The sequence below is a fragment of the Saccopteryx bilineata genome, chromosome 3, assembly GCF_036850765.1.
Source record: "Saccopteryx bilineata isolate mSacBil1 chromosome 3, mSacBil1_pri_phased_curated, whole genome shotgun sequence".
Classification (NCBI taxonomy): domain Eukaryota; kingdom Metazoa; phylum Chordata; class Mammalia; order Chiroptera; family Emballonuridae; genus Saccopteryx; species Saccopteryx bilineata.
Genome location: NC_089492.1, coordinates 281,956,454 through 281,979,981, shown reverse-complemented (window position 1 = coordinate 281,979,981; position 23,528 = coordinate 281,956,454). Strand labels below are relative to the sequence as shown.

The 23,528-nt window shown below is 48.2% G+C and overlaps 1 protein-coding gene across 2 annotated transcripts; it reads left to right on the top strand.

Annotated features, from left to right (window-relative positions):
- The first annotated feature begins 4,866 nt into the window (after positions 1-4,866).
- On the top strand, positions 4,867-20,267 carry NECAP2 (NECAP endocytosis associated 2). 2 transcript variants are annotated; one of them, XM_066270333.1, is made up of 8 exons: positions 4,867-5,000; positions 8,185-8,285; positions 9,749-9,853; positions 9,942-10,023; positions 11,014-11,122; positions 13,278-13,455; positions 18,024-18,108; positions 19,011-20,267. In XM_066270333.1, exons 1-8 carry the CDS (start codon positions 4,909-4,911, stop codon positions 19,057-19,059), a joined length of 801 nt encoding a protein of 266 aa, XP_066126430.1. In that variant the 5' UTR covers positions 4,867-4,908; the 3' UTR covers positions 19,060-20,267. The 2 variants fall into 2 exon arrangements, with proteins under 2 accessions (XP_066126430.1, XP_066126431.1); XM_066270334.1 differs by lacking the exon at positions 18,024-18,108.
- The last annotated feature ends 3,261 nt before the right edge of the window (positions 20,268-23,528 follow it).

Below are 23,528 nucleotides of genomic sequence, written 5' to 3'. Positions count from 1 at the left end.
TGAAATAACAGCAGAAGTAGGAAGAAGGGCAAAGCACTATAACCATTACTACACAGTACAATGGCCCCCATACTCCCCCAAATGTACAACAACATAATGGCCTGGATAACCTCCCTTTGCCCAAAAGTCTCCCCCCACACTACTACACACCATGTTTCCCCTATTATAAGACCCCGTCTTATATTAATTTTACCCCCAAAAGACGGGGGCTGTCTTATTTTTAGGAGGTGTCTTATAATAGAGGAAACATGCAGTAGTGGGCTTCCCACAGAAGAGGCTCACCGCTGTGACTCTCTGAAAGACACATTCAAGTCAAGCAGCTTGCCTAATTTCTATGCATCTCTCCCCTCTGAGACATATCCTAATTTCAGGAACCATGCACTCAAAATGGCAACCATCTTTGGCAGCACTTATGTCTGTGAACAGACTTTTTCCAGAATGAAACATCTGCAATCTCCAACCAGTTCTAGACTAACTGATGCACACTTGCATCACTTGTTACAGCTAGCAGTGACAAATATGGAACCAGACATTGACCATCTCATTAGGCAAAAGCAGGCCCATAGTTCCCATTGAAATACTGGTCAGTTTGTTGATTTAAATTTACTTGTTCTTTATTTTAAATATTGTATTTGTTCTCATTTTGTTTTTTTACTTTAAAATAAGATATGTGCAGTGTGCATAGGGATTTGTTCATAGTTTTTTTTATAGTCCGGCCCTCCAACGGTCTGAGGGACAATGAACTGGCTCCCTGTGTAAAAAGTTTGGGGACCCCTGCTGTAGAGGCTATACGGGATAGCTACCTAAGGAGCACTAAAAAAATCTGTGTCTGTGTGTGCTCGACAATTACACCTAAGCAAGACTACAGTTCATAAGGTATTAAAGAAATGTCTGTTTTACGAGGTACAAATTGCGGCTGTTGCCCGCTATCAAACTGGCGGATAGACCCACACGATGCGTGTTTGCTACAGATATGCTTCATGAGATCGACAATGATGCAAGATTTTTGCAGAAGATTGTGTTTAGCGATGAGGAGACCTTCCATATCTGTGGACATGTTCGTCCGAATATGACCTGCTGAACATCCTCATGCCTACGTTGAGTACGAACGTAACACCCCTAAAGTGAATGTGTGGTGTGGCCTGATGCATGATAAGGTGATAGGCCCATATTTTTTCGCAGAGCAGTCTGTGACGGCAAAATCCTATCTTGACATGTTGGAATTGTATGCTGCAGACCAGCACAGCTCCTAATAACAGTGCGGAATTAAGGAAACATATTCATCAAGAAAAAATGGGACCGGGAGGACTCTTCAAATGCAGATGGCAATATCCAAGTGTACCATAGCCCCAATTTGCTTTATTATATAGCCATATGCAAATCAAGGAAGTTCTTGTTACAAAGTTACACATCTGAGGCTAAAGCAGGAACTCTCCCAAGGCAAAAACAGGAATCCCCCCACCATGCATAAGTGAAATCAACCAACATCTGAACAAACAAAGAGTAAGAGGAAGGGCATGTAAATTGCTTCCAGCAAGTTAAGGAAGCAAGTGAGGTGGGTGCAAATACTCAGCTTCATAGCCAATATGGAGGTGGAGGAGGGAGAACTCAGCCTCTTGCTAAGCTTCGAATCTACAAAGGCTTTTTGCCATTTACGGTCCACAACAATTGTATGCAGTGCCATAATTTCCAGAAGGTGTCATCTTTCAATAGGATGGCGCTCCTCCACACTACGCCACCATTGTTCTTGAGTTTCTGGATAGAACATTACCCCCTGTGGTGGAGAGGCAGGGGTTCTGTCAAGCCATGGCCACCACGATCCCCGGATCTGACGCCCTTAGACTTTTACTTTTGAGGTTATGTGAAGCAACATGTGTACATTGAACGTATCAACGACATTAATCACTTAGAACAGAGAATCACAGACGTTATTCACTCTGTTACACCAGACGTCCTTACCCGTGTGTGGCAAGAACTTCACTAACGTTTGGATGTGTGTAGGGCAACAAATGGAGCCCACATCGAACTGCACTGAATAGGTATGAAACTGGGAGGATTTTCCTTTTATTTGGTACAGATTTCACATTTCTATCATCTTTTGTTGCTTTCCTGTGACTGGTCAAAAGTGCACCATGACTTTACGGACATGGTATATACTCAAGAGAACTGAAAACAAGGACTCAAACAGGTACTTTGCAACAATGTTCATAGCTGCATTATTCACAATAGTCAAAAGATAGAAACAACCCAAATGTCCATCAACAGATGAATGAGTAAACAAAATGTGGTGTATCTATACGATGGGATACCAGTCAGCCATTAAAAGAAATGAAATTCTGATGCTTGCTATGACATGGATGAACTTTGAAACCATTATATAAATACTAAGTGAAATAAGCCAGACACAAAGGACAAACACTGTCTGATTCCATTTATACAAGGTATCTAGAATACGTAAATGCATAGACACAAAGTAGAATAGGGGTATAGAGGTTACTAGGGGCTGGAGGAGTGGGAAATGTGATGTTATTCCTTAATGGGTATAGTTTTTCTGTTTGGGATGATGAAAAATTCTGAAAATAGATAGTGGTGATAGTTATACTATATTGTGAATGTACTTATTAATTTCACTGTATTGTACATTTAAAAATGGTTAAAATGATGACATTTACGTATATTTTACCACAGTAAAAAAAATGTAAGAGGTTAGATCGTTCCTATAATGAAAAGCTTATACAGAGTGAGTAAAAGGAGAGGGAGAGAAAAAAAAAGAAAGAGAGAGAGAGAGAGAGAAAGAAAAGAGGGTAGAAGGGGGTGGAGAAAGTTTGAGAGTGTTCAGTGAATCAGAGATTTGGATCAATGGTGTCGCACATAAGACCTGGCACATTGTAAGCACTCAGTAAATATTTGTGGAATATTTACTGAGTGAGAGAATGGTAGAGGAGGAGAAGGGATTTTGAGAATCTGACCAGGGTTAGACTTTGCATCCCCTATAATATTCTGTAATATAATATCCCCTATAATCCAAGTTAAGACATGGATTCTTTTGCCTGACCAGGCAGTGGCACATTGTATAGAGTAGGGGTCGGGAACCTTTTTGGCAGAGAGAGCCATGAACGCTACATATTTTAAAATGTAATTCTGTGAGAGCCATACAACGAACCGTGTATGTTATGCATTATCCAATAAAAATTTGGTGTTGTCCCAGAGGACAGCTGCGGCTCCAGCCACCTGCAACCATGAACATGAGGGGTAGGAAATGAATGGATTGTAATACATGAGACTGTTTTATATTTTTAACATTATTATTTTTTTTTATTAAAGATTTGTCTGCGAGCCAGATGCAGCCATCAAAAGAGCCACATCTGGCTCACGAGCCATAAGTTCCCGACCCCTGGTATAGAGCGTTGGACTGGGATGTGGAGGACCCAGGTTCCAAATCCTGAGGTCGCTGACTTGAGCGTGGGATCATAGACATGACCCCATGGTTGCTGGCTTGAGCCCAAAGGTCACTGGCTTGAAGCCCAAGGTCACTGGCTTGAGTCCAAGGTTGCTGGCTTGAGCAAGGGGTCACTCGCTCTGCTGGAGCCCCTACCCTGCCCCCGCCATCAAGGCACATATGAGAAAGCAATTAATGAACAACTAAGGTGCCACAATGAAGAATTGATGCTTGTCATCTCTCTCCCTTCCTGTCTGTCTCTCTCTCTGTGTCTCTGTTACCCCCACCAAAAAAAGAATGGGATTCTTTTTTAATAACTTATGGTACTTTAAAAATAAAACTTCCAGTGCCTGACCTGTGGTGGCACAGTGGATAAACTGTCGACCTGGAAATGCTGAGGTCGCCGGTTTGAAACCCTGGGCTTGCCTGGTCAAGGCACATATGGGAGTTGATGCTTCCAGCTCCTCTCCCCCTTCTCTCTCTCTGTCTCTCCTCTCTAAAATGAATAAATAAAATTAAAAAAAAAATTTAAAAATAAAACTTCCAGTTATTTTTACCACCAAAAAAATGGGTTTATTCAGGACAAGTATGCTACAGCAAAAAACTATAGGCAAGTCCAGCAAACAAAGGAGAAGAAATTTACCTTATGGAGAAAAAGGAGGAAGTTGGGAAGCAGTGATTTGAAGGAAAGTCCATTGGAGGAAAGTGAAAGTTTAGGGGGATGATGGCTTCTCATTGTCTGGACTTGTTGCTGAGCAAGGAGAAAATAATCTTCCTCCTACTGGGGCAGCAGAGACCCTCACTGGGAATGCAAGGTGGCTTCTGTCTGTGGGTGTGCATAAATGAGATAGAATGGTAATGCAGGAGAGCTCCTTCTTCTGGCCTCCTTCCAAAGTTTAGTAACACTTAATGTTACTAGACTTTGCTTCTTTGAATAAAACTCTTTGTTGAGTCTAGGCCACAGGAGGCCCTGGACACATGGTGGGCTAAAATAAGAGTGGCGGGGTAGGGGCATCCCACTGAGCATGATGGGGCAGGTAAGGATTCCTTTAGGAGGAGAAGCCTCAGTCTAGTCTTACAGTCAGAAGGAGGCGGCAAAGGCTGAAAGAGTTTTCGTGGCGAGCTGTGTAAGTCGCTACCGTTTTGAATCTTAGCCAGCTGGGCCCCAGATGTGTTGAGGCGATAGGGATGACCCACAACCACACAATAGTGTAATCTGTATTGACGTTTTCTCTGCCGCCCAGGAGGCCTCGTGGGAGGGGAAGTCCCCAGAGAACCCATCAACTGTATTATTCCTGGGTCCCACCTCCACAGGACTTGAGCCAGGTCTTCCAGCAGGGGACGTGCAGGAGCTCAGGCGCGGAGGCCCGCGACCCGTCTCTCTAGCCTGACACGGGTCATAGAGTCGTGCCGCTTCCGGCCGCGGGGTTGGGAAGGAGCCGGAAGTCTAGCGGGCTGCGGGCATCGAGATGGAGACGGGCGAGTACGAGTCGGTGCTGTGTGTCAAGCCGGAGGTCCACGTCTATCGCATCCCGCCGAGGGCCACCAACCGTGGCTACAGGTGACCGCCCGCCGCCGGGCCAGGCTAACCCCGATTTAACCCGTTCCCCGCCGCCCGACACGCCCACTGTGGGAGCCGATACGGCCCCGACCAGTTTAGGGGCGGGGGAGAGGTGATGCTGAGGTGTCCCCATGTTCGTGGCCACAGCAGGGAGGCGAGCCCAGGCTTTCGACCGTCTCGATGGGACGCTCCTGGCTCTCAGTGGCGGGGAAGGCGTTAAAGCTTTGTCTAGCGCCTAGGGATCCGGTGGACTTTCAGGTACTCCAAAAGTGATCGGGACTGCTAGTGTCACAAACCTTTTTCTTTCAAAGCTAACTGATGGCCTCAAAGGGATCCTTGAAAAGCCTTAAGGGGGAGGGGACCCTTCACGGGCGGAAATCCCGAAGGGGAAGGAAGGGAGCGCAGAACTGGCCAAAAGGATCGGCCCCGGGTCTTTTTGCTGATAGCAGCTTTAAGCTGATGGCAGAAGCCCAGGGACCCCTCCCTGTCCGGCTCCCTTCACGTGAACTTAAGGCCTTATCACAGCCGGTGGCAGTTGGAAGGAATCCAACGGCACTTCTCTGGTGAAGTGTTCCTGAGACGAATAAACACACATGTACTTGTAGAGTATCTGGAAGGGAACTGCCCCACGGGAGGGGAATGGGGTGTGTGTGTGTGTGGGGGGGGGGGGGTTGAAAGGCGTTTCCTTTCACTGTATATACCTTTTTGTACTGTTTGCATCGTGTTATCTACCAAAAGAAAAGGAAAAATATTAAAAGAAAAAACGATGTACCTGATACAGACAACCTGATTTATGGCTATTTTGTACCACTGGGGGTGGGGGTGGGGGCTCTTGAAGGCAATGTTTGTTCCTCATTTGGAAATAGGGAATACAGGATTGGCTGGCACCACAGGAAGGGTGGTGTGTGGACAGATCTGGCTCCTTGTTAATTTCTGATTGTGTTAGCACGGGCTTATAGCTGATTTTGTAGTGAACAAATATTTTATTGAGCACCTATTACAGGGGTCGGGAACCTATGGCTCGTGAGGCAGATGTGGCTCTTTTGATGGCTGCATCTGGCTCGCAGACAAATCTTTAATAATAAAAAAAAAACGTTAAAAATATAAAACATTCTCATGTATTACAATCCATTCATTTCCTATTGCTCATGTTCATGATTGCGGGTGGCTGGAGCCAATCACAGCTGTCCTCCGGGACAACACTAAATTTTTTTAGAGAGTCAGATAGAGGGATAGATAGGGACAGACAGACAGGAACAGAGAGAGATGAGAAGCATCAATCATCAGTTTTTCGTTGCGACACCTTAGTTGTTCATTGATTGCTTTCTCATGTGCCATGACTGTGGGCCTTCAGCAGACTGAGTAAGTAATCCCTTGCTCAAGCCAGTGACCTTGGGTCCAAGCTGGTGAGCCTTTTTTTTTGCTCAAGCCAGATGAGCCTGCACTCAAGCTGGCAACCTCAGGGTCTCGAACCTGAGTCCTTCCGCATCCCAGTCCGACACTCTATCCACTGTGCCGCTGCCTGGTCAGGCGACAACATCAAATTTTTATTGGATAATGCGTAAGGTACACAGGTCATTGTATGGCTTTCACAGAATTAACGTTTTAAAACATGTGGCGTTCATGGCTCTCAGCCAAAAAGGTTCCCAACCCCTGACTTATTACAGCCATGACATAGCTTTAAAATGGTATGAAAGCAACAATAATAATAGTTATAAAAACACATTTGCTTTCTATCATCAAACTGGAGATGGGCCACCAAACCAGGGATTGTCGTCGACCCCTATCCCTTTCAGTAGGATAGATTTGGCCCCTTTTGGACCCCCAGAAAGGGAGGATACCAAGTGTCAGGGCTGGCTGGTTGACATAGAGGGAACTGTCAGTCATTGCACTTCAGCTTCAGAGCTCTGCTCTGCATGAATCTGAGACCTGTTGCCTAGTAAGAGGAACTGAAACTGAGTCAGCTGACTTGTGAATAGAGAGCTTGCATTTGTGTGGCCTTCCAAACAACCTGTGTCCACAGTTGCGGTGCCTCTCAGAGTCCTGGCATATGCTTAGGGACTTCCAAGTAAAGCCTCATGGAAACACCCAAGGTTCTTGCTATTTGGGGGTTTTACAGAGCTGCTTTTTAAAACTAAAATGTGAACTTAACTGCTTTAAAAGCCAAACAAGGCTGTTGCAACAGGTCCACGGTTTTCTGGGTTTCTTTCTGCCTAGGATGCCTTTGAGAATGTTTCTTCAACATCCATTCATTTTCTCAAGTGTATTCTTGCTCTCCTTTCCTCCACCAATGATTGCTTGTTCTCTACTTTTCCTCCAAGATGGTCTCAGTGAACCCAAGTGGTCACTCTGACCACCTGGTCTAGCAATGTCTTAAACAGGCTCCAGGAACTACCGTATTTCCCCATGTATAAGACACACCTTTTCTGAAAAATTTGGAGTCTAAAAACTGGGTGCATCTTATACAGGGGTTGTAGATTTTTTAACTTACATTTCCCACTTTTTTGCGCTTATTTCTGCGCTTATTGTAGATATGTGAAGACTGATTCGTCATCAGACACAGATGAGGACAAGCTAATGGATGGAGTTGTGACAGTGATGAGTTGTATGAATTTTATGGTGAATAAAACTTGAGTTCAATAACTTTATGTAATATGGTGGGTTGTTTTTTTTTCTTCAAATTTCAAGCCCCAAAATTAAGGTGTATCTTATACATGGGGAAATATGGTACTTCTTCCACAGAAGGAAAACCAGGAATCCTGCTTCAGGGAAGGTCTCTATAATCCAGAATTTAGGTCAGCAAACTACAGCCTGCTGTGTTTTTGTATGGCTCACAGGCTAAGAATGGTTTTTACATTTTTAAATAGTTGGGGATATTTAAAGAAGACTATTTTATGATGTGAAAATTACATATGAAATTCAGATTTCAGTGTTTTTAAAGTTTTGCTAAAATACAGGCACACTCGGACCTTAAAGTGCCAGTAGGTCACGTACTATGTATGACTCTTCTCCCTGTACAGCGGCAGAGTAGTTGTGACAGAGATTGTGTGGCACTTTGCAGAGAAAGTTCCCCAACCCCTAGTCTAGAGCAAACAGCCCACATGCCCTTCCCATCCCCACCCCCAGCATTGGAGTGATGGAGTGGGATCCTCTGACAGAGGCTCAATAGTTTTTGTCCCCTCAGGGCTGCGGAGTGGCAACTGGACCAGCCATCATGGAGTGGCCGGCTGCGGATCACTGCAAAAGGGCCGATGGCCTACATCAAGCTGGAGGACAGGACCTCAGGTAAAGGCAAGGGAGGCCTGCTTGGGGCTGAGGTGCCATGCTTCCCACTGTGAAGGGAGAGGCAGCCCAGGCCTTATTGGGCCTCTCTGGGGTCAGGGGAACCTGTCCTGGATGAAGACCCGAGTGTACTTTTAAACCTCCTCCATTCCCTTACCTTTAGTTGTAGTAACCACTGCCCACAGGTATTAAAGGGAGTATTTCTTGCCAAGCACCTGTTTTATCTGGTGGTCCTTGAGAAAATAGTAATTTTGGAGCCCAAGTTGAGAATACCTATAGGTTGGTCCCAAGTGGGAAGCCCCAGAGGTTGCCTTGAGACAAGCTGGGTGAAGATGCACAGCCCTCTGCTGCTGAGCTCTGGTTCTCAGAATTCTGTTTATAGACTAAATGGTAACTCCCCAGACCGACCACGCCCATTAACTGAAAGAGCTGGAAAGTGCCTCCTTCACTCTTTCTGTGGTGAGAGGACAAGCCAAGCTGAGCGGTGTTGGGGTTAGTGGGCAGATGACACTTTGGGGGAGATCTCTGGAAGTCCTGTGCCACCAGTTTCTCAGAGGGCCTGGGGCGGCAGCCCCCTAAGGGCTAGAGTAGCCCAGCCCTTAGAGCAGCGATCGGGCACAGTACCTGCTCGGTCAGGTGCCTTGGCATTAGGTCATCTGTTTTTCTAATATGTAGAAATTTTCCTTTGTGGGATGGAACAAAGTACAAAGATTTATAGGCAAGTAAATTTTCAGAACTGTGTCATTTGTGTCTGAGCTGTGGGACCTTGGGCGAATCACATGACCTCTGGCACCTTGGCCTCCTTTTTGTTGAAATGGCCATCACATTAGTTCCTACTTCACCAGGTTTTTGGAAACCCATCCAATTGCTTTGTGAACTGCAAGGTGACCCAAAGCATTGATTTGTTCTGCAGCATGGGGTTGGCAGGGTGAGTATTGTCTGTAGAGCAGCTAGAAGAGATAGCTGCCATGGCTAGGCCAGAGAACTCTGGCTGTGAGATGTTCTGGGATGTCCTAGGTGGTGTCACAAGGGAATGGCGACACCTGTTCTCTGGGGGCCTTGGGTACTGACCACCTGGTGTCCACCTCGTGTAACAGCCACTGCTTAGGCTGAGACTCACCCAGGATGGAATGGGTGGCCAGCAGCTCCAGGCCATCATTCTTATGGGAATGGAGGCCAACATTGTCACAGCTTTTGATTTGAAGAGAAGCCAGAAATCAGATTATTTTATGTGTAATTTTATTTTGCAGTGTGTTTGGCAATTACATGAAAAATAGTAAAACTAAGCCACCACTGACTTAAACTTTTTGTTGGTTATGTTCCTGTGTCTTCCATTCAGCCAGAATTGATTTGATTAGAATCCCAGAGTAAGGTTTGTGGTGTGCCTCCCAGGAAAAGGGCCCCAGTGGGAAAATCGAAAGAACAGGCTGTCGCAGGCTCAGGGCTCTCCTAACTTGTACTTTCAGGGGAGCTCTTTGCTCAGGCGCCAGTGGATCAGTTTCCTGGCACAGCTGTGGAGAGCGTGACAGATTCCAGCAGGTACTTCGTTATTCGCATCGAAGATGGAAACGGTACGCAAGGGTCTCGGGGCTTTCTCCTTGTGAGAACAAAGGTTTCTCTGTCTCCGGAAAGTGGGACTGATCATATGTTGTCCTCTAGGGCGACGGGCATTTATTGGAATTGGCTTTGGGGACCGAGGTGATGCCTTTGACTTCAATGTTGCATTGCAGGACCATTTCAAGTAAGTAAGGCCGGGATGCATGTGCTCATGCCTCCTCCTTCCTTTCCCTGGACAGAATGATTTCCCAGGTTAGGTACCCAGGTGGTGGTGTGTGGTCTGTCTTCAAGCAGAACCTCAGGAAAACTCGCTTCTCGTTTGGGGCAGGCCGGCTTCTCTGCATCTTGCCAGGCCTCGTCTCCACTTTGATGTCATCTCCTTTTCCTGTGGCCCGTCTCTGTTACCCCCAGTCAGCTGGCCGAGACTTTCCTTCCCCTGCCAGGCCCCTTAGCAGCCAGAGGCCTGGTCCGGCTCCTGTGGCTTTTCTGGGCCTGCTTTTCTGGGCTTGTTTCTCTGTGCTATGATAAGTGGTGCCTGGATTCCCAGGCCACTCAAGAGGTGCCCCGGTGGGCCTTTCTGAAGCTAAAAGGCAAGGCAGGAAAGATTGCTCCTCTGCCATCTGCAGGCCCTCACCTCTGGCTTCCAGCAAATGGGGAGTGTGTGACTGCCCACATGGAGGCCTCTGGCTCTTCCCGTGCTGGCGCCCCTGTCCTGAGTGGCTGTGGACTGGGTGTCCTGTGGAATTTGAGGACCTTTGTGGTGCTCTCTCCTCCTAAGCATCTATCTTGTCTTACCATCTACCTTATGAGCCCTGGGGTGGGGGGGGGTGGTGGAATCCTTATCTTAGTTCTCATGCCAAGTGCTTGGGAGTAGAGATTCTCAGATTTGCTGAAGACCAGCCTTAGGACCCTCTACATAAGTGATCTCATTGAATTTTCATAGTGGGCTTTAAGATACTTGGACTTGTCAGCCCCTTCTGATGGGGAAACGGATATATGTGCAGCTATTAAGTGTCACGGCAGGATTTGAATTCCGGCCTAACTCCCAAGCCTGTGCTCCTCTACCACCTGCTGCAGTAAAAGCCTCGTCCTGGACCAGCGGAGGTTGTAGTGGAGTGCGTGTGAAGGCAGGGCAGCTAGTGTCTTCCTTACTTTTGTCTCTTTCTCTCCCCAGGTGGGTGAAGCAGCAGTGTGAATTTGCAAAGCAGGCCCAGAACCCTGACCAAGGCCCCAAACTGGACCTGGGCTTCAAGGAGGGCCAGACCATCAAGCTCAACATTGCGGTGAGTCCACCTTGCTTGGTTGTACTGCCCATGATCAGATGATACTTGTGGCTACCACACAGAGCCCAGCCCAGCCCAGAGCCCAGCGCTCTTTCTCACAATTCAGTCCCATCAGCTCAGCAGATGTTTATTGAGCAGCTACCTTGTGCCAGGTTCTACACGGCAGGGGAATGAGGGGTCTCTGCTGCCCTCTCAGAGTTGAGCTGAGACAGGCAGGTCAAGAGTGGGGAGTCAGTGTATCCATTCCAGGCTGCGTCCTGGCCTTGCATCTTGAGCAAGGAAGCTTGGGGGTGCTCTGGGCAGGAAGGCATCAAGATGGGTGTGGGGTGTCATGGGCACCTTCTGCTGGTGGTGTTGTCTTGGCTCCCTGTGTCTTTGTCCTGAGCTGCCCTGCATCTGGCTTTCCCCCCTTAGCTCCTAGGTTGCCAAGGTTTGGCCTTGATCTACTTCAGGGGTGGAGTTGGAATGATTTGGGGTTTGATTTTTGAAGAAAGGACCAAAGGGGTTTGATTTTTGAAGAAACTTTGTAATCCTAAAATAATGCTCTTCCTCTTTACTTACTATCTCTTTCTCCTCTTTTCTGCTTCATGCTAGTGATGATTTGGGACCTTGAAGTTGGCCAGCTGGCCCTTAAGAGAAAATGCAGGTCCAATCCAGTGGACTGGTTGGGATGTGATTCTTTCTCTTGCTGTGAGGAAACTAACATTTACTGAGCTGCTGTGTGCCAGGTAGTGTTTTCAGGCACTTTCTCATACGAATTAAACATTCTCCCTTTTTACAGCAAGAAACTTGAGGCTTGGAGAGGTTTGCCCAGGGCCATAGAGCTAGAAACAGCCAGCACAGCCAGACTCACTAAGCTTTTGGAGGACTTCACTTGGGGCCGTGGTCTTAGCGTTTGATTAAACTGCTGCTTTCCTTACAAGTAGGGATCCAGGCCATCTTCATCTTTGTAACTCATGCTGGTTTCTGGCTCACGCTTGGTGCTCAGTCCCCCTTTGCCTCAGTGTTTTAATGAAGTATGGTATGCATACAGAAAAGTGCACAAATTATAAATGCAGAACTCTGATTTATAAAAACTGAATTTACCCACACAGACCAGCTACCAGATCGAGAAGCAGATTATCAGCACTCTGGAAGCCCCTCTCCTGTCCCTTCCAGTAACTGCCCACCTTGAGTAAACTCTCTCTTGCCTGAATACCCTAGATTTTGTTTTCACCTTTTATTAATTGACTCATACACTTTGTACTCCCTTGTGTGACTTCTTCCTTTTCCTGATGGTATCTGTGAGAGCCTCCATATTGTTACATGCAGTTAGTTCATTCTCATTGTGGAGGCATATCCCATATGAGGGTGTATCCAGTGATTTACCCCCCTAACCGATGGTGGACGTTTGGGTAGCTTCTAGTTTGGGGCTGTTACAAGTAGTGCTGCTGAGAATGTTCTCGTGCAGGTCTTGGTGCAGAAATGTATGTGTTTCTGTTGGGTCTGTATCTGGGGGGGGGGGGGGATTGCAGGGCCATCCGTTTAGATGTCCAGCTTTTTACAGTTTTTTAAAGGAGTTTACCCAGTTGACACTTGCACCAGCAGTATAGGAGTGTTCTGGGTGCTCCCTACCCTTGTCAGCACTTGATGTTCTATGGTTTAGCCATTCTGGCGGGTACATAGTGCTGTATCATGGTAGGTTTGATTTGCATTCCCCATATGATTAATAAATTCGGGTGCTGGGTTTTAAAATGAAATGTGTTTGTGATAGCTTTAGAATGGTGAGGCATTGAATACATCTTGTAACAATGGCCTGACCTGTGGTGGCGCAGTGGATAAAGTGTTGACCTGGAAATGCTGAGGTCGCCAGTTCGAAACCCTGGGCTTGCCTGGTCAAGGCACATATGGGAGTTGATGCTTCCAGCTCCTCCCCCCCTTCTCTCTCTCTGTCTCTCCTCTCTCTCTCTCTCTCTGTCTCTCCCTCTCCTCTCTAAAAAATGAATAAATAAATAAATAATTTAAAAATTAAATTAAAAAAAAACAACAACAAAGTGCTGGGTAGATCTTGACCATCTGTTAGTTCTATACACATTTGGGGCCTTCGGTCACCTTGGCCCTCCCTGTGGTGTTTTCCAGCAGAACTGACTGGCCCACATTCCTCTCCTCCCTTCAGAACATGAAGAAGAAGGAAGGAGTAGCCGGGACTCCCCGAGCCCGGCCCGCCAGCACAGGAGGGCTGAGCCTGCTTCCACCTCCCCCTGGGGGGAAGACCTCCACCCTGATCCCGCCCCCCGGGGAACAGTTGTCTGCCGGGGGGTCCTTCATCCAGCCAGCAGGTGCTCCTGGTTCAGGTCAGTGCTGGTGGTGACTGTGCTTGCTACTAAGTCCTTACCTGTGGGTTCCTCCTCCTGCCGGCAGCTGGGGCCCGTGGCTATCCCTCCGCCGCTCATTGGTCTGTCGTTCAGTAGCTGTGTGTGACCAGCTGGAAGGTGAGCACCGGGAACCAAGTCCTGCCCACACCGGGTAAAGGCTCCTCTCTTACCCTCATACCCACCACTTACCCCTTCACGGTGTCTGTCCTCCCCTGCTGGGCAGGGACTTCAGCTCATTGGTTGCTATTGAAGATCGTGGGTTCCTGGTTCTCAGAGGCTGCTCAGTGGGTGCTGAGTGAGTGGGTAATGGAGACACAGTCTGTGCTCCCAGGGTGCTTGTGTCTAGTAGGAGACTGGAGTCACAGGCACAAAGACTGGGGACCAGACTCACTGCCATCCATCATGCCTGGGGGAGGCTTCATGAAAGAGGTGGCATTGAGCTGGGCCCTGAAGGAAGGAGATTGGGCAGGGAGCACTTGGGGTTGCAGACAGAGAGAAGAGCTGACTTAAACACCTGATACAGCCTGACCAGGTGGTGGTGCAGTGGATAGAGCATTGGACTGGGATGCAGAGGACCCATTCAAGACCCCGAGGTCGCTAGCTTGAGCGCGGGCTTATCTGGTTTGAGCAAAGCTCACCAGCTTGGACCCAAGGTCGCTGGCTCCAGCAAGGGGTTACTCAGTCTGCTGCAGCCCTACGATCAAGGCACATAAGAGAAGGCAATCAATGAACAACTAAGGTGTCACAACGAAAAACTGATGATTGATGCTTCTCATTTCTCTCCGTTCCTGTCTGTCTGTTCCTATCCCTCTCTCTGTCTCTGAAAAAATAAAATAAAATAAACAAACACCTGATATATTGAGGAAGATGGATGCAGCATAAGAACACCAAGGTGTCACGCTGGCTGGATAGCTCTGTTGGTTAGAGCATCATCCCGAAGCACAGAGGTTGCTGGTTCAATCCCCAGTCAGGGCACATACAGGAACAGATCGATGTTCCTATTTGTCTCACCCTTATCTTCCTCTCTTGCTAAAATATCGATTAATAAATTAAAAAAACCACCAAGGTGAGTGATGAGAAATAAAATTGGAGATTTAGTTTGGAGCAAGCCCTTGGTAAAGCCGTTGAGGTGCTGAGAATCCGAGGTAGCACCGCCAGCAAGCCGAGTGGTGCTTTTTCCAGGATGTAAGCAATGCCTTCTAGAGACGCTGGAATTCCAGAAGTTAATGCCTAGTGCTGGCCTCTGATAAAGCTGGATGCCAGCCTCCTCCCTTGCCCTCGCCCCCTCCCTTCCCAGCCCAGTGTGATACCTTTAGCCTTCCCCAGGCTGTGTGAGTGGTACCGGCCCACTTGCTCTGCACAGTGCTCACCAGCTTCTTGGAGATAAGATCCGGGCAGGAGCCTGATTTCTTTCCATTTAAGGCTCATGGGCACTGGCTCCCCTTTCTGGGGTCAGGCTTCCAACTTCAGCCCTATGGGGAATACCCAGCCCCAGAGAGGAGTGGGAGTAGCGGGCAATGAACCCTTCGCCCCTGCCACGGGGATTATTCTTTAAGCATTGGTTCTCAGTGAGGTCACAGGACCACCTGCCTGGGCATTGCTTGGGGCAGGGGCAGGAATCTTTTTTTTTAATTCATCCTTTCAAGGACAGAGAGAGAGACAGAGAGAGGAGTAGATAGGGACAGACAGACAGGAACAGAGAGAGATGAGAAGCATCAATCATCAGTTTCTCGTTGCGACACCAGTAGTTGTTCATTGATTGCTTTCTCATATGTGCCCTGACCGCGGGCCTTCAGCAGACCGAGTGACCCCCTTGCTTGAGCCAGTGACCTTGGGTCCAAGCTGGTGAGCTTTGCTCAAACCAGATGAGCCCGCACTCAAGCTGGTGATCTCGGGGTCTCAAACCTGGGTCTTCCACATCCCAGTCCAACGCTTTATCCACTGCGCCACCGCTTGATCAGGCAGGAATCTGTCCTTTTAATGGTACTTGTGTGCTGACTAAGGTCTGAAAGCTTTCCTTTGGTTGCTGGTGCATTTTAAACAGATAATATGGAGAACCTGCTATGTGCCAGGCAGCATTTTAGGCTCTGGGGATGCTTTAAGCATAACACCAAGTCCCTGCTCAAAAGTGCTTAAAATGTGCGGATATGGAAGACGGGCAGTTGCGTCTCTACAAACTAAATGGTATGGGATAACAGGCGTCATGACTAGCAGACATTTATTGAACGTTATTGACTTACTACAAGTACTGTATATGCTCCAAAACCAGGCTGGCTGAGTTCAAATTCTAGCCTACTAGTCGTGTGATATTCAGAAAATTGCCACTTCTCTGTGCCTCAGCTTTCTTGTCTGTAGGATGGGGTAGTAATGATCCGTACAGCATAGGTCTCTTGTAGGGACCAAATGTGATAGGCCATTACAGCCGTTATGAACGTTGTAAGGGATCACATTTGTTCGCCCTCATTTGATTAATACTGTCATTATATCATCAGTGTGCTGTGCCTGTTCTGAGCATTCCATGTAAACTCACTCACTTAATCCTTAGACCATCCTATTAAGTAGTCACCGTTCTTATCTCCGCTTTAGGCATAAGGAAACTGAGTGTTAAGGGACCTGTGTAAGGTCACACAGCTGGTTCTGGTATGTCTTCCCCCCAGGGACTGTGCGGAGGTTCCTTTGAGATAATGGACGTGAAGCTTGGTAAACTATGAAACTGAGCCATTGTGGGCTTGAGTTTTATCTGGTCTCCCAGCCCAGAGCAGATTGGAAATAGCAAACTGGCAGGAAGGCAGAGGATGGCAGGCACAGGGACAGTTGGCAGTGCAGGGGGGGGTGCCAACAAAGCACAGAAGGAGGCACTGGGACCGCACCATACCACCCTGCTTGGTACGCAGATAGCAGCTTCTGTGGTACCTTTCCTAGACAGCTCTCCCTGACCCCTAACCAGTTGGGCTCGCAGGACTTGGCACATGTCTAATACACAGTTTTCTTTTTTTTGGGGGGGGGGTTTAAAAGATTTTATTTATTCATTATAGAGAGGGGAGAGAGAGAGAGAGAGAGAGAGAGAGAAGGGGGAGGAGCAGGAAGCATCAACTCCCATATGTGCCTTGACCAGGCAAGCCGAGGGTTTTGAACCGGCAACCTCAGTGTTCCAGATTGACGCTTTATCCACTGCGCCACCACAGGTCAGGCCTTTTTTTTTTTTTTAATTGATATTTTTATATATATATATATATAATTTTTTTTTCTTTGTGGCAGAGATAGAGTCAGAGAGAAGGACAAACAGACAGGAAGGGAGAGAGATGAGAAACATCAATTCTTCATTGCAGCCTGACCAGGCGGTGGCGCAGTGGATAGAGCGTTGGACTGGGATGCCGAGGACCCAGTTCAAGACCCCGAGGTCGCCAGCTTGAGCATGGGCTCATCTGGTTTGAGCAAAAGCTCACCAGCTTGGACCCAAGGTCACTGGCTCAAGCAAGGGGTCACTCGGTCTGCTATAGCCCCATGGTTAAGGCATATATGAGAAAGCAATCAATGAACAACTAAGGTGTCACGATGAAAAACTGATGATTGATACTTCTTATCTCTCTCCATTCCTGTCTGTCTCTCCCTGTCTATCCCTTTCTCTAACTCACTCTGTCTCTGTAAAAAAAAAAAAAAAAAAAAAAACAACAAAAAAAAACCCCAAAAAAATTCTTCATTGAGGTTCCTTAGTTGTTCATTGATTGATTTCTCATATGTGCCTTGACCAGGGGGCTACAGCAGACCAAGTGACCCCTTGCTCGAGCCAGCGACCTTGGGCTCGAGCTGGTGAGCCTTGCTCAAACCCAATGAGCCCGGGCTCAAGCTGGTGACCTCAGGGTCTCGAACCTGGGTCTTCCACGTCCTAGTCCGATGCTCTGTCCACTGCACCACCGCCTAGTCAGGCTCTTTTTTTAATTGATTTTAGAGAGAAAGTGGGGTGGTGGGGCAAGGAGCGGGAAGCATCAACTCGTACTTGCTTATAGTATGTTCCTTGACCAGGCAAGCCAGGATTTCAAACCAGTGACCTTCAGCATTCCAGGTCGATACTCTATCCACTGGGCCACCACAGGTCAGGCTGACATACGATTTTCTTAGCTGGTTGATCCAGACACTGGACTGAGCTTTATTTGAAGATGACTTTGCAGTTTGGATAGGTATTTTCTATTCAAGAAGCCAGGGCAGGAGATGGTAAATTTTTAGACAGATTTTCAGCATAAACCATTAAAAACAGGGTCAGTTGCAGGTACGTGTGGCAGATGATGTGTGACTCGCCTAGCTGGCACCCCTCCCCTCCGGTGCGCTTCCTGCTTTTTCTCCAGGGGTCCTCAAGGGCTCGGGTGTGGGAAGGTTGTGGGAATGTGGCAACTTGTTGGTGTTGTGCTGCCCAAAAGCACATCTCTGAGTGCATCTCTCAGCCAGCTGGAATTATGAGGATGACTTCAGGGCCACTGAGATAACCAAAAAGACCTCTGACTCCAGTCTCCTCTTCTCTTCCTACCCATTGGACTTGGGGACATCATTAGGTGGTGCCACTGTGTCCTGGCCGCAGCCCAAGCCTGCCACTGCTGCCACCGCCGACATCTGGGGAGACTTCACAAAATCCACAGGGTAAGGAGGGTCACGTTCTCTGCAGTGGGACTTGACCAGGACTGGTTCTCTGAAAACCTGGGATCGCTCCAGATGCTCTCCTTCTGAGGTCACGAGCATCAGCTCTGATTTGAACATTTTTAGGCCAGCCAGAGGACTGAGCCCCAGAGCACCCCCTTGGGTGGCCTGTTTTTTTAAAAAATGTATTGGGGTGACACTGGTTAACAAAATGATACAGGTTTCAGCAGCCCAGTTCTACAACATATTTCTGTACATCCATGAAGGCATGTCATTGTTCTCCACTGCTAGGTGGCTGGAGCCACCTTGTGCAACTCTGGTCTTTAAACCACCTCATCAAGTGCTTTGGCTGGTACCCAGTCCCCACCTCCCCTCTCCTGCCCCCAGCTACCCCAGAACACTGGGTGAGAGTTAGCCTGGGTTCCAGCCTCGGCCCATCCTCATGGGACCTCTGAGGCAAGGTCTCTTGCCTTCTCTGACCCCATAAAATTTCAGGCCTTCATCCTTCAGAGCGAAAGGATGCTAACATCCTGCTGCACCACTGTTCGTATGGCCGGGCTCTAGGACAGAAGTCAGCACACCTTTTCTGTGAAGGATCAGATAGCACAGAGTTTAGGCTTTGCTGGCCATATGGTCTCTGTTCCATCCATTCAGTTCTGCTTTTCTGTCTCAAAAGCAGCCACAGACAATATGTAAATTAATGGATTTGGCTATGTTCCTGTAAAACTATTTGTAAAATTAAGGGATTAGACTTGGTCCCTGAGCTATAGTTTGTTGACCTCTGCTCTAGAATATTCAGGGGCTGACTTCTTGGGGCTCTTTTTGTCCAGAGAGAAGCCTTTTTTAGCTGCTTTGTCTTTTCAAACATCTAAACTGTCCCACCCATCCCTATCTTCCCTTTACAGGGCGACTTCCAACCAGACTCAGCCAGGCACAGGCTGGGTCCAGTTCTGACCTGAGCGCAACTCTTGATCCTCATCCATATTCCGGAAAGGAGCTGCCTCCTTTGGGCCACAGGAAGGAGGACAAAGCACTCCCTGGCAAGCTTCTGTTCGGAGCATGACTCTCACCTCCTCCTTGCCTGACTCTTTTGACAGACTGGGCATGTTAGGCAGTCAATTGCCACCATGTCACACTGTTTCCTGGGACTCAAATATGCAACAAAACACCAGAGAAGAAAAACTCCAGGATCCTTATCCCTGCCTGTCCTCTTGGCATGAGAGACTGAGACTGCTTCTTCCATCACAATGACCCGTAATAAACACAAGCCCCCAAAAGCAAAAGAAGGGGTTGAGTGTGCTGCCTGGATTCAGATCAGCTCATCTCAGGAATTACGGGTGTCGCGGGATCCCAGTTTGCGAGGGCAGCTTTCTGCACTCCCATTGGCTACAGACACTTCTGTCGGGCACCTTCAGAGGAGGGCTTCCTTCCTGCTTTCTAGCAGGTTTATTGGCTGTAGCTTGAACAGACAATCAGAGGGGAAATTGGGAGAGTTAACCAGCTTTCTAAAATTTTTAATACTTGCTTTGCTCCCGTGCTAATGCGCACTAACTTGTTACCTTTGCAGAAGGGACCATTCCTGCAATATGCCTCAGCAAGGGCCTCGGAAAGCATTCCTCACTGCAGGCCAGGCACTGCTCTGAGCCTCAGGAAGCAGTGTGCATCGGCCAGGCGGCCTGGCTTCCCTCTGCCAGGCCAGGTAGGCGATGCAGGCCGAGGCAGGTGCCGGAAGCCAGGTGGAACAGCGTTTGGGCAGGAAGTGGAAGCTGTGCTTTTGGAGGTGGGAGTTTGGCCTCCTGTCCACTGGCAGCTCTGGGGTTGCAGGCTCATGGTACAGTTCCTGGTAGCCTGGACTTTTTTTTCTTGGTGGTTTGTGAAGTGCCTTATTTGCAGACAATCTCTTTCTTTCCTCCTTCAGGGACTGTACATGACAGGCAGAAGAGCTCTGACTGAAGTCCAGGGTTGCCTGTATTGCTGGTTTAGAAGAAATCATTTTATCTGAGCACACCTCTAAAATTGCTTTTATCAACATACTTTACCTCTTAATTGAAAGATTCCTCTTTTGAAGGGTCACAGAGATGAACTGAAAAAAGTATTGGGGTTTTTTTGTGGGACCAGATTTCTAAAATCAAAAAAATAAATATTTGACTTCTGTCAGTGTATGTCAGAGACACACATGTTTTTGGCGGCATGGCCTCTAAACCTTCCAGGATGCTACAACTAGCTCACAACCTCCTCTCACGTTGATCACGTATACGGATTTCACGTCTGGGCCAGGGTGTCCAGTTGGTCAAAATGAGAGAATTTGGCCCTATTGCCCTAAGGCAACCAATAACTTCTCTCCTATGTATCTAAAAAGAGTATAGTCTTTTTGTCATTGTGGGACATTCTGGTCTCCTTGCCTTCTAATGTGGGAGGGGGCCCCTGCCTCCTACCAAGACTTCCCTGTTGGTGTGTCTCCCTAAATACTAAGGGCATACAGGCACACAGAAGGCAAAAGGTAAAATTTAAAAAGGCCACAGGGCCCTGGCAGGTTGGCTCAGTGGTAGAGCGTCGGCCTGGCATGCGGGAGTCCTGGGTTCGATTCCCGGCCAGGGCACACAGGAGAAGCGCCCATCTGCTTCTCCACCTCTCCCCCTCTCCTTCCTCTCTCTCTTTTTCCCCTCCTGCAGCCGAGGCTCCATTGGAGCAAAGTTGGCCTGGGCTCTGAGGATGGCTCTGTGGCCTCTGCCTCAGGCGCTAGAATGGCTCTGGTCACAACAGAGCGACGCCCTAGATGGGCAGAGCATCGCCCCCTGGTGGGCGTGCCGGGTGGATCCCGGTCGGGTGCATGCGGGAGTCTGTCTGACTGCCTCCCCGTTTCCAACTTCAGGAAAAAAGAAAGTAAAATAAAAATAATAAAAATAAAAAGGCCATGGTTCTGCCTGAGAGTTTTGTAAGAAAGAGTTTTCGATTATGGAAATAGCCACTTGGTTATAGGGAAGACAAAATTAGAACTGAGGTTGCTTGTGCCCATTGAATAAGCGTAAGGAAATTGCATCAAAGGACTCTCAGGAGGAGAAAGCTTTTCTCTCTGTTTCCTGTTACTTCCTATCGTTCTCAGTGCTTGGAGGCTTAGACCTAGAGACATCCCTTCATTATAAGTATATATAGACCATCGAAGGTAACACTTGGATTCTGGAGGCAGACCTGGGCTTTGGGTCTATGCTCTCTCCTGGTTAGATGTGTAACCACAGGCTCCTTCTTTAACCCTGGTGTCACTCAAATGAAGCATATAAAGTGCACAGCAAGGGCCTGACCTGTGGTGGTGCAGTGGATAAAGCGTCGACCTGGAAATGCTGAGGTCGCCGGTTCGAAACCCTGGGCTTGCCTGGTCAAGGCACATATGGGAGTTGATGCTTCCAGCTCCTCCCCCGTCTCTCTGTCTCTCTCTCTCTCCTCTCTAAAATGAATAAATTAAATAAAAATAAAAAATAAAGTGCACAGCAAGTGCCCATCCTATAGTTTGACCTTAATCCCCTTTATCTAGAATCGGGTAACATACCCAGTACTGTTTCCCAGATGGTGATGATGTGGCACCTGAGAGGAAACGGGTCAAGGATCAAACCTGCGCCTGACCTGTGGTGGTGCAGTGGATAATGTCCACCTGGAACGCTCAGGTTTCTGGTTCAAAACCCCAGGCTTGCTTGGTCAGGGCACATGCAAAGCAGCAATTATGAGTTGATGCTTCCTGCTTTTCCCCTTCCCTTCTCTCAACCTCTTCTAAAATCACTAAATCTTAAAAAAGAAAATCAAACCTAAAAGCACCTTGAGGGATGGGGGCGGGGGCAAGGGACATTGAAACTCTCTGTCACCAAATGGAATCCCAAGTGAAAAAACTGCTGCTGTGGGACCAGGATCCTCAGGAAACATCCCCTGTACCAAACCTAGCATTCTTTAATTATACCCCTGACGGCAGTTTCCAGTTTGGTTAAAATGGTGGTGGGAGGTGGGCATTGGTTGAGGTTTGTGAGGCCCAAAATGTTCTCTCAATACAGTGGGAAGATTTGGATACACAGGTGTGGCAGACAGACAAAGGTGGCCCCCACCATTCCCACCTCCTGGTGTTCATACCCTTATGTAATCTCCTTTGAGTGTAGGCAGGCTAGACCGGTAACATTCCCCCCCACCCCAGCGGGAGAGACAAAGACAAGAAGGGAAGGAGATGAAAAGCATCAACTTGTAGTTGCATCACATTAATTGTTTATTGATTGCTTCTCATATGTGTCTTGACCAGGGGATGGGGGCAGCTCAAGCCAAGCCAGTGACCCCTTGCTCAAGCCAGCAACCTCGGGCTTCAAGCCCAAGGGATCACGTGACCATGGGATCATGTCAGTGAACTCATGTTCAAGCCAGCGACCCTGTGCTCAAGCTAGATGAGCCCACACTCAAGCTGGCAAACTCAGGGTTTCGAACTTGGGACCTCAGCATTCCAGGTTGATGTTCTATCCATTGCACCAACACTGGTCAGGCTATGACTTCTAACCAATAGAATAGGGCAAAGATGACAAGATTGTGTGATTACGTGACACAAGATTGCAATATCTGTCTTGCTGTCTTTAAAGAAGCAATCTGCCATGTGTGAGCTGCCCTAGTTGGAGCATCAAGGTGACAAGAGCAGGCTGACAACCAGCCAGAAGCTGAAGCTCTTAGTTCAGCAGTAGGCAAGGAACCGAATGCTGACAAAACCTTGTGAGCTTGAAACCGATCTTTTCACAGTTGATCCTTCAGGTGAGCCTCAGCCCTGGCCAGCACCTTGACTGTAACTGTGCAGTGAACCCAGCTAAGCTGTGCCCAGCATCCTGAGCTATAGAAATAGAGTAAATGAGTTTTTTGAAGCTGCTGTTTGTGGTACTTTTCTGCTTCAATAGATAACTGATACAGGAGGTGAGCAAAGGGTATTTGAGGTAGAAGTCAGTGTGAGAAAGGAATCTGGACAGATTAATGGCTGTGTGGCCTTGGAAAGTCTGGCATGCGGGGGACCCGGGTTCGATTCCCGGCCAGGGCACATAGGAGAAGCGCCCATTTGCTTCTCCACCCCCCCCTCCTTCCTCTCTGTCTCTCTTTCTTCCCCTCCCGCAGCCAAGGCTCCATTGGAGCAAAGATGGCCCGGGCGCTGGGGATGGCTCCTTGGCCTCTGTCCCAGGCGCTAGAGTGGCTCTGGTCGCGGCAGAGCGATGCCCCGGAGGGGCAGAGCATCGCCCCCTGGTGGGCAGAGCCTCGCCCCTGGTGGGCGTGCCGGGTGGATCCTGGTCGGGCACATGCGGGAGTCTGTCTGACTGTCTCTCCCCGTTTCCAGCTTCGGAAAAATACAAAAAAGAAAACAGGCCTGACCTGTGGTGGCGCAGTGGGATAAAGCGTCAACCTGGAACACTGAGGTTGCC

Excerpts from the sequence above, each read along its gene's own strand:
- NECAP2 (XM_066270334.1), top strand. The coding sequence starts at position 4,909 with ATGGAGACGGGCGAGTACGAGTCGGTGCTGTGTGTCAAGCCGGAGGTC. Across the intron at positions 10,024-11,013 it reads GCATTGCAGGACCATTTCAA|GTGGGTGAAGCAGCAGTGTG; the intron begins GTAAGTAAGGCC and ends TTCTCTCCCCAG. Across the intron at positions 13,456-19,010 it reads AGCAGGTGCTCCTGGTTCAG|GGCGACTTCCAACCAGACTC; the intron begins GTCAGTGCTGGT and ends TTCCCTTTACAG.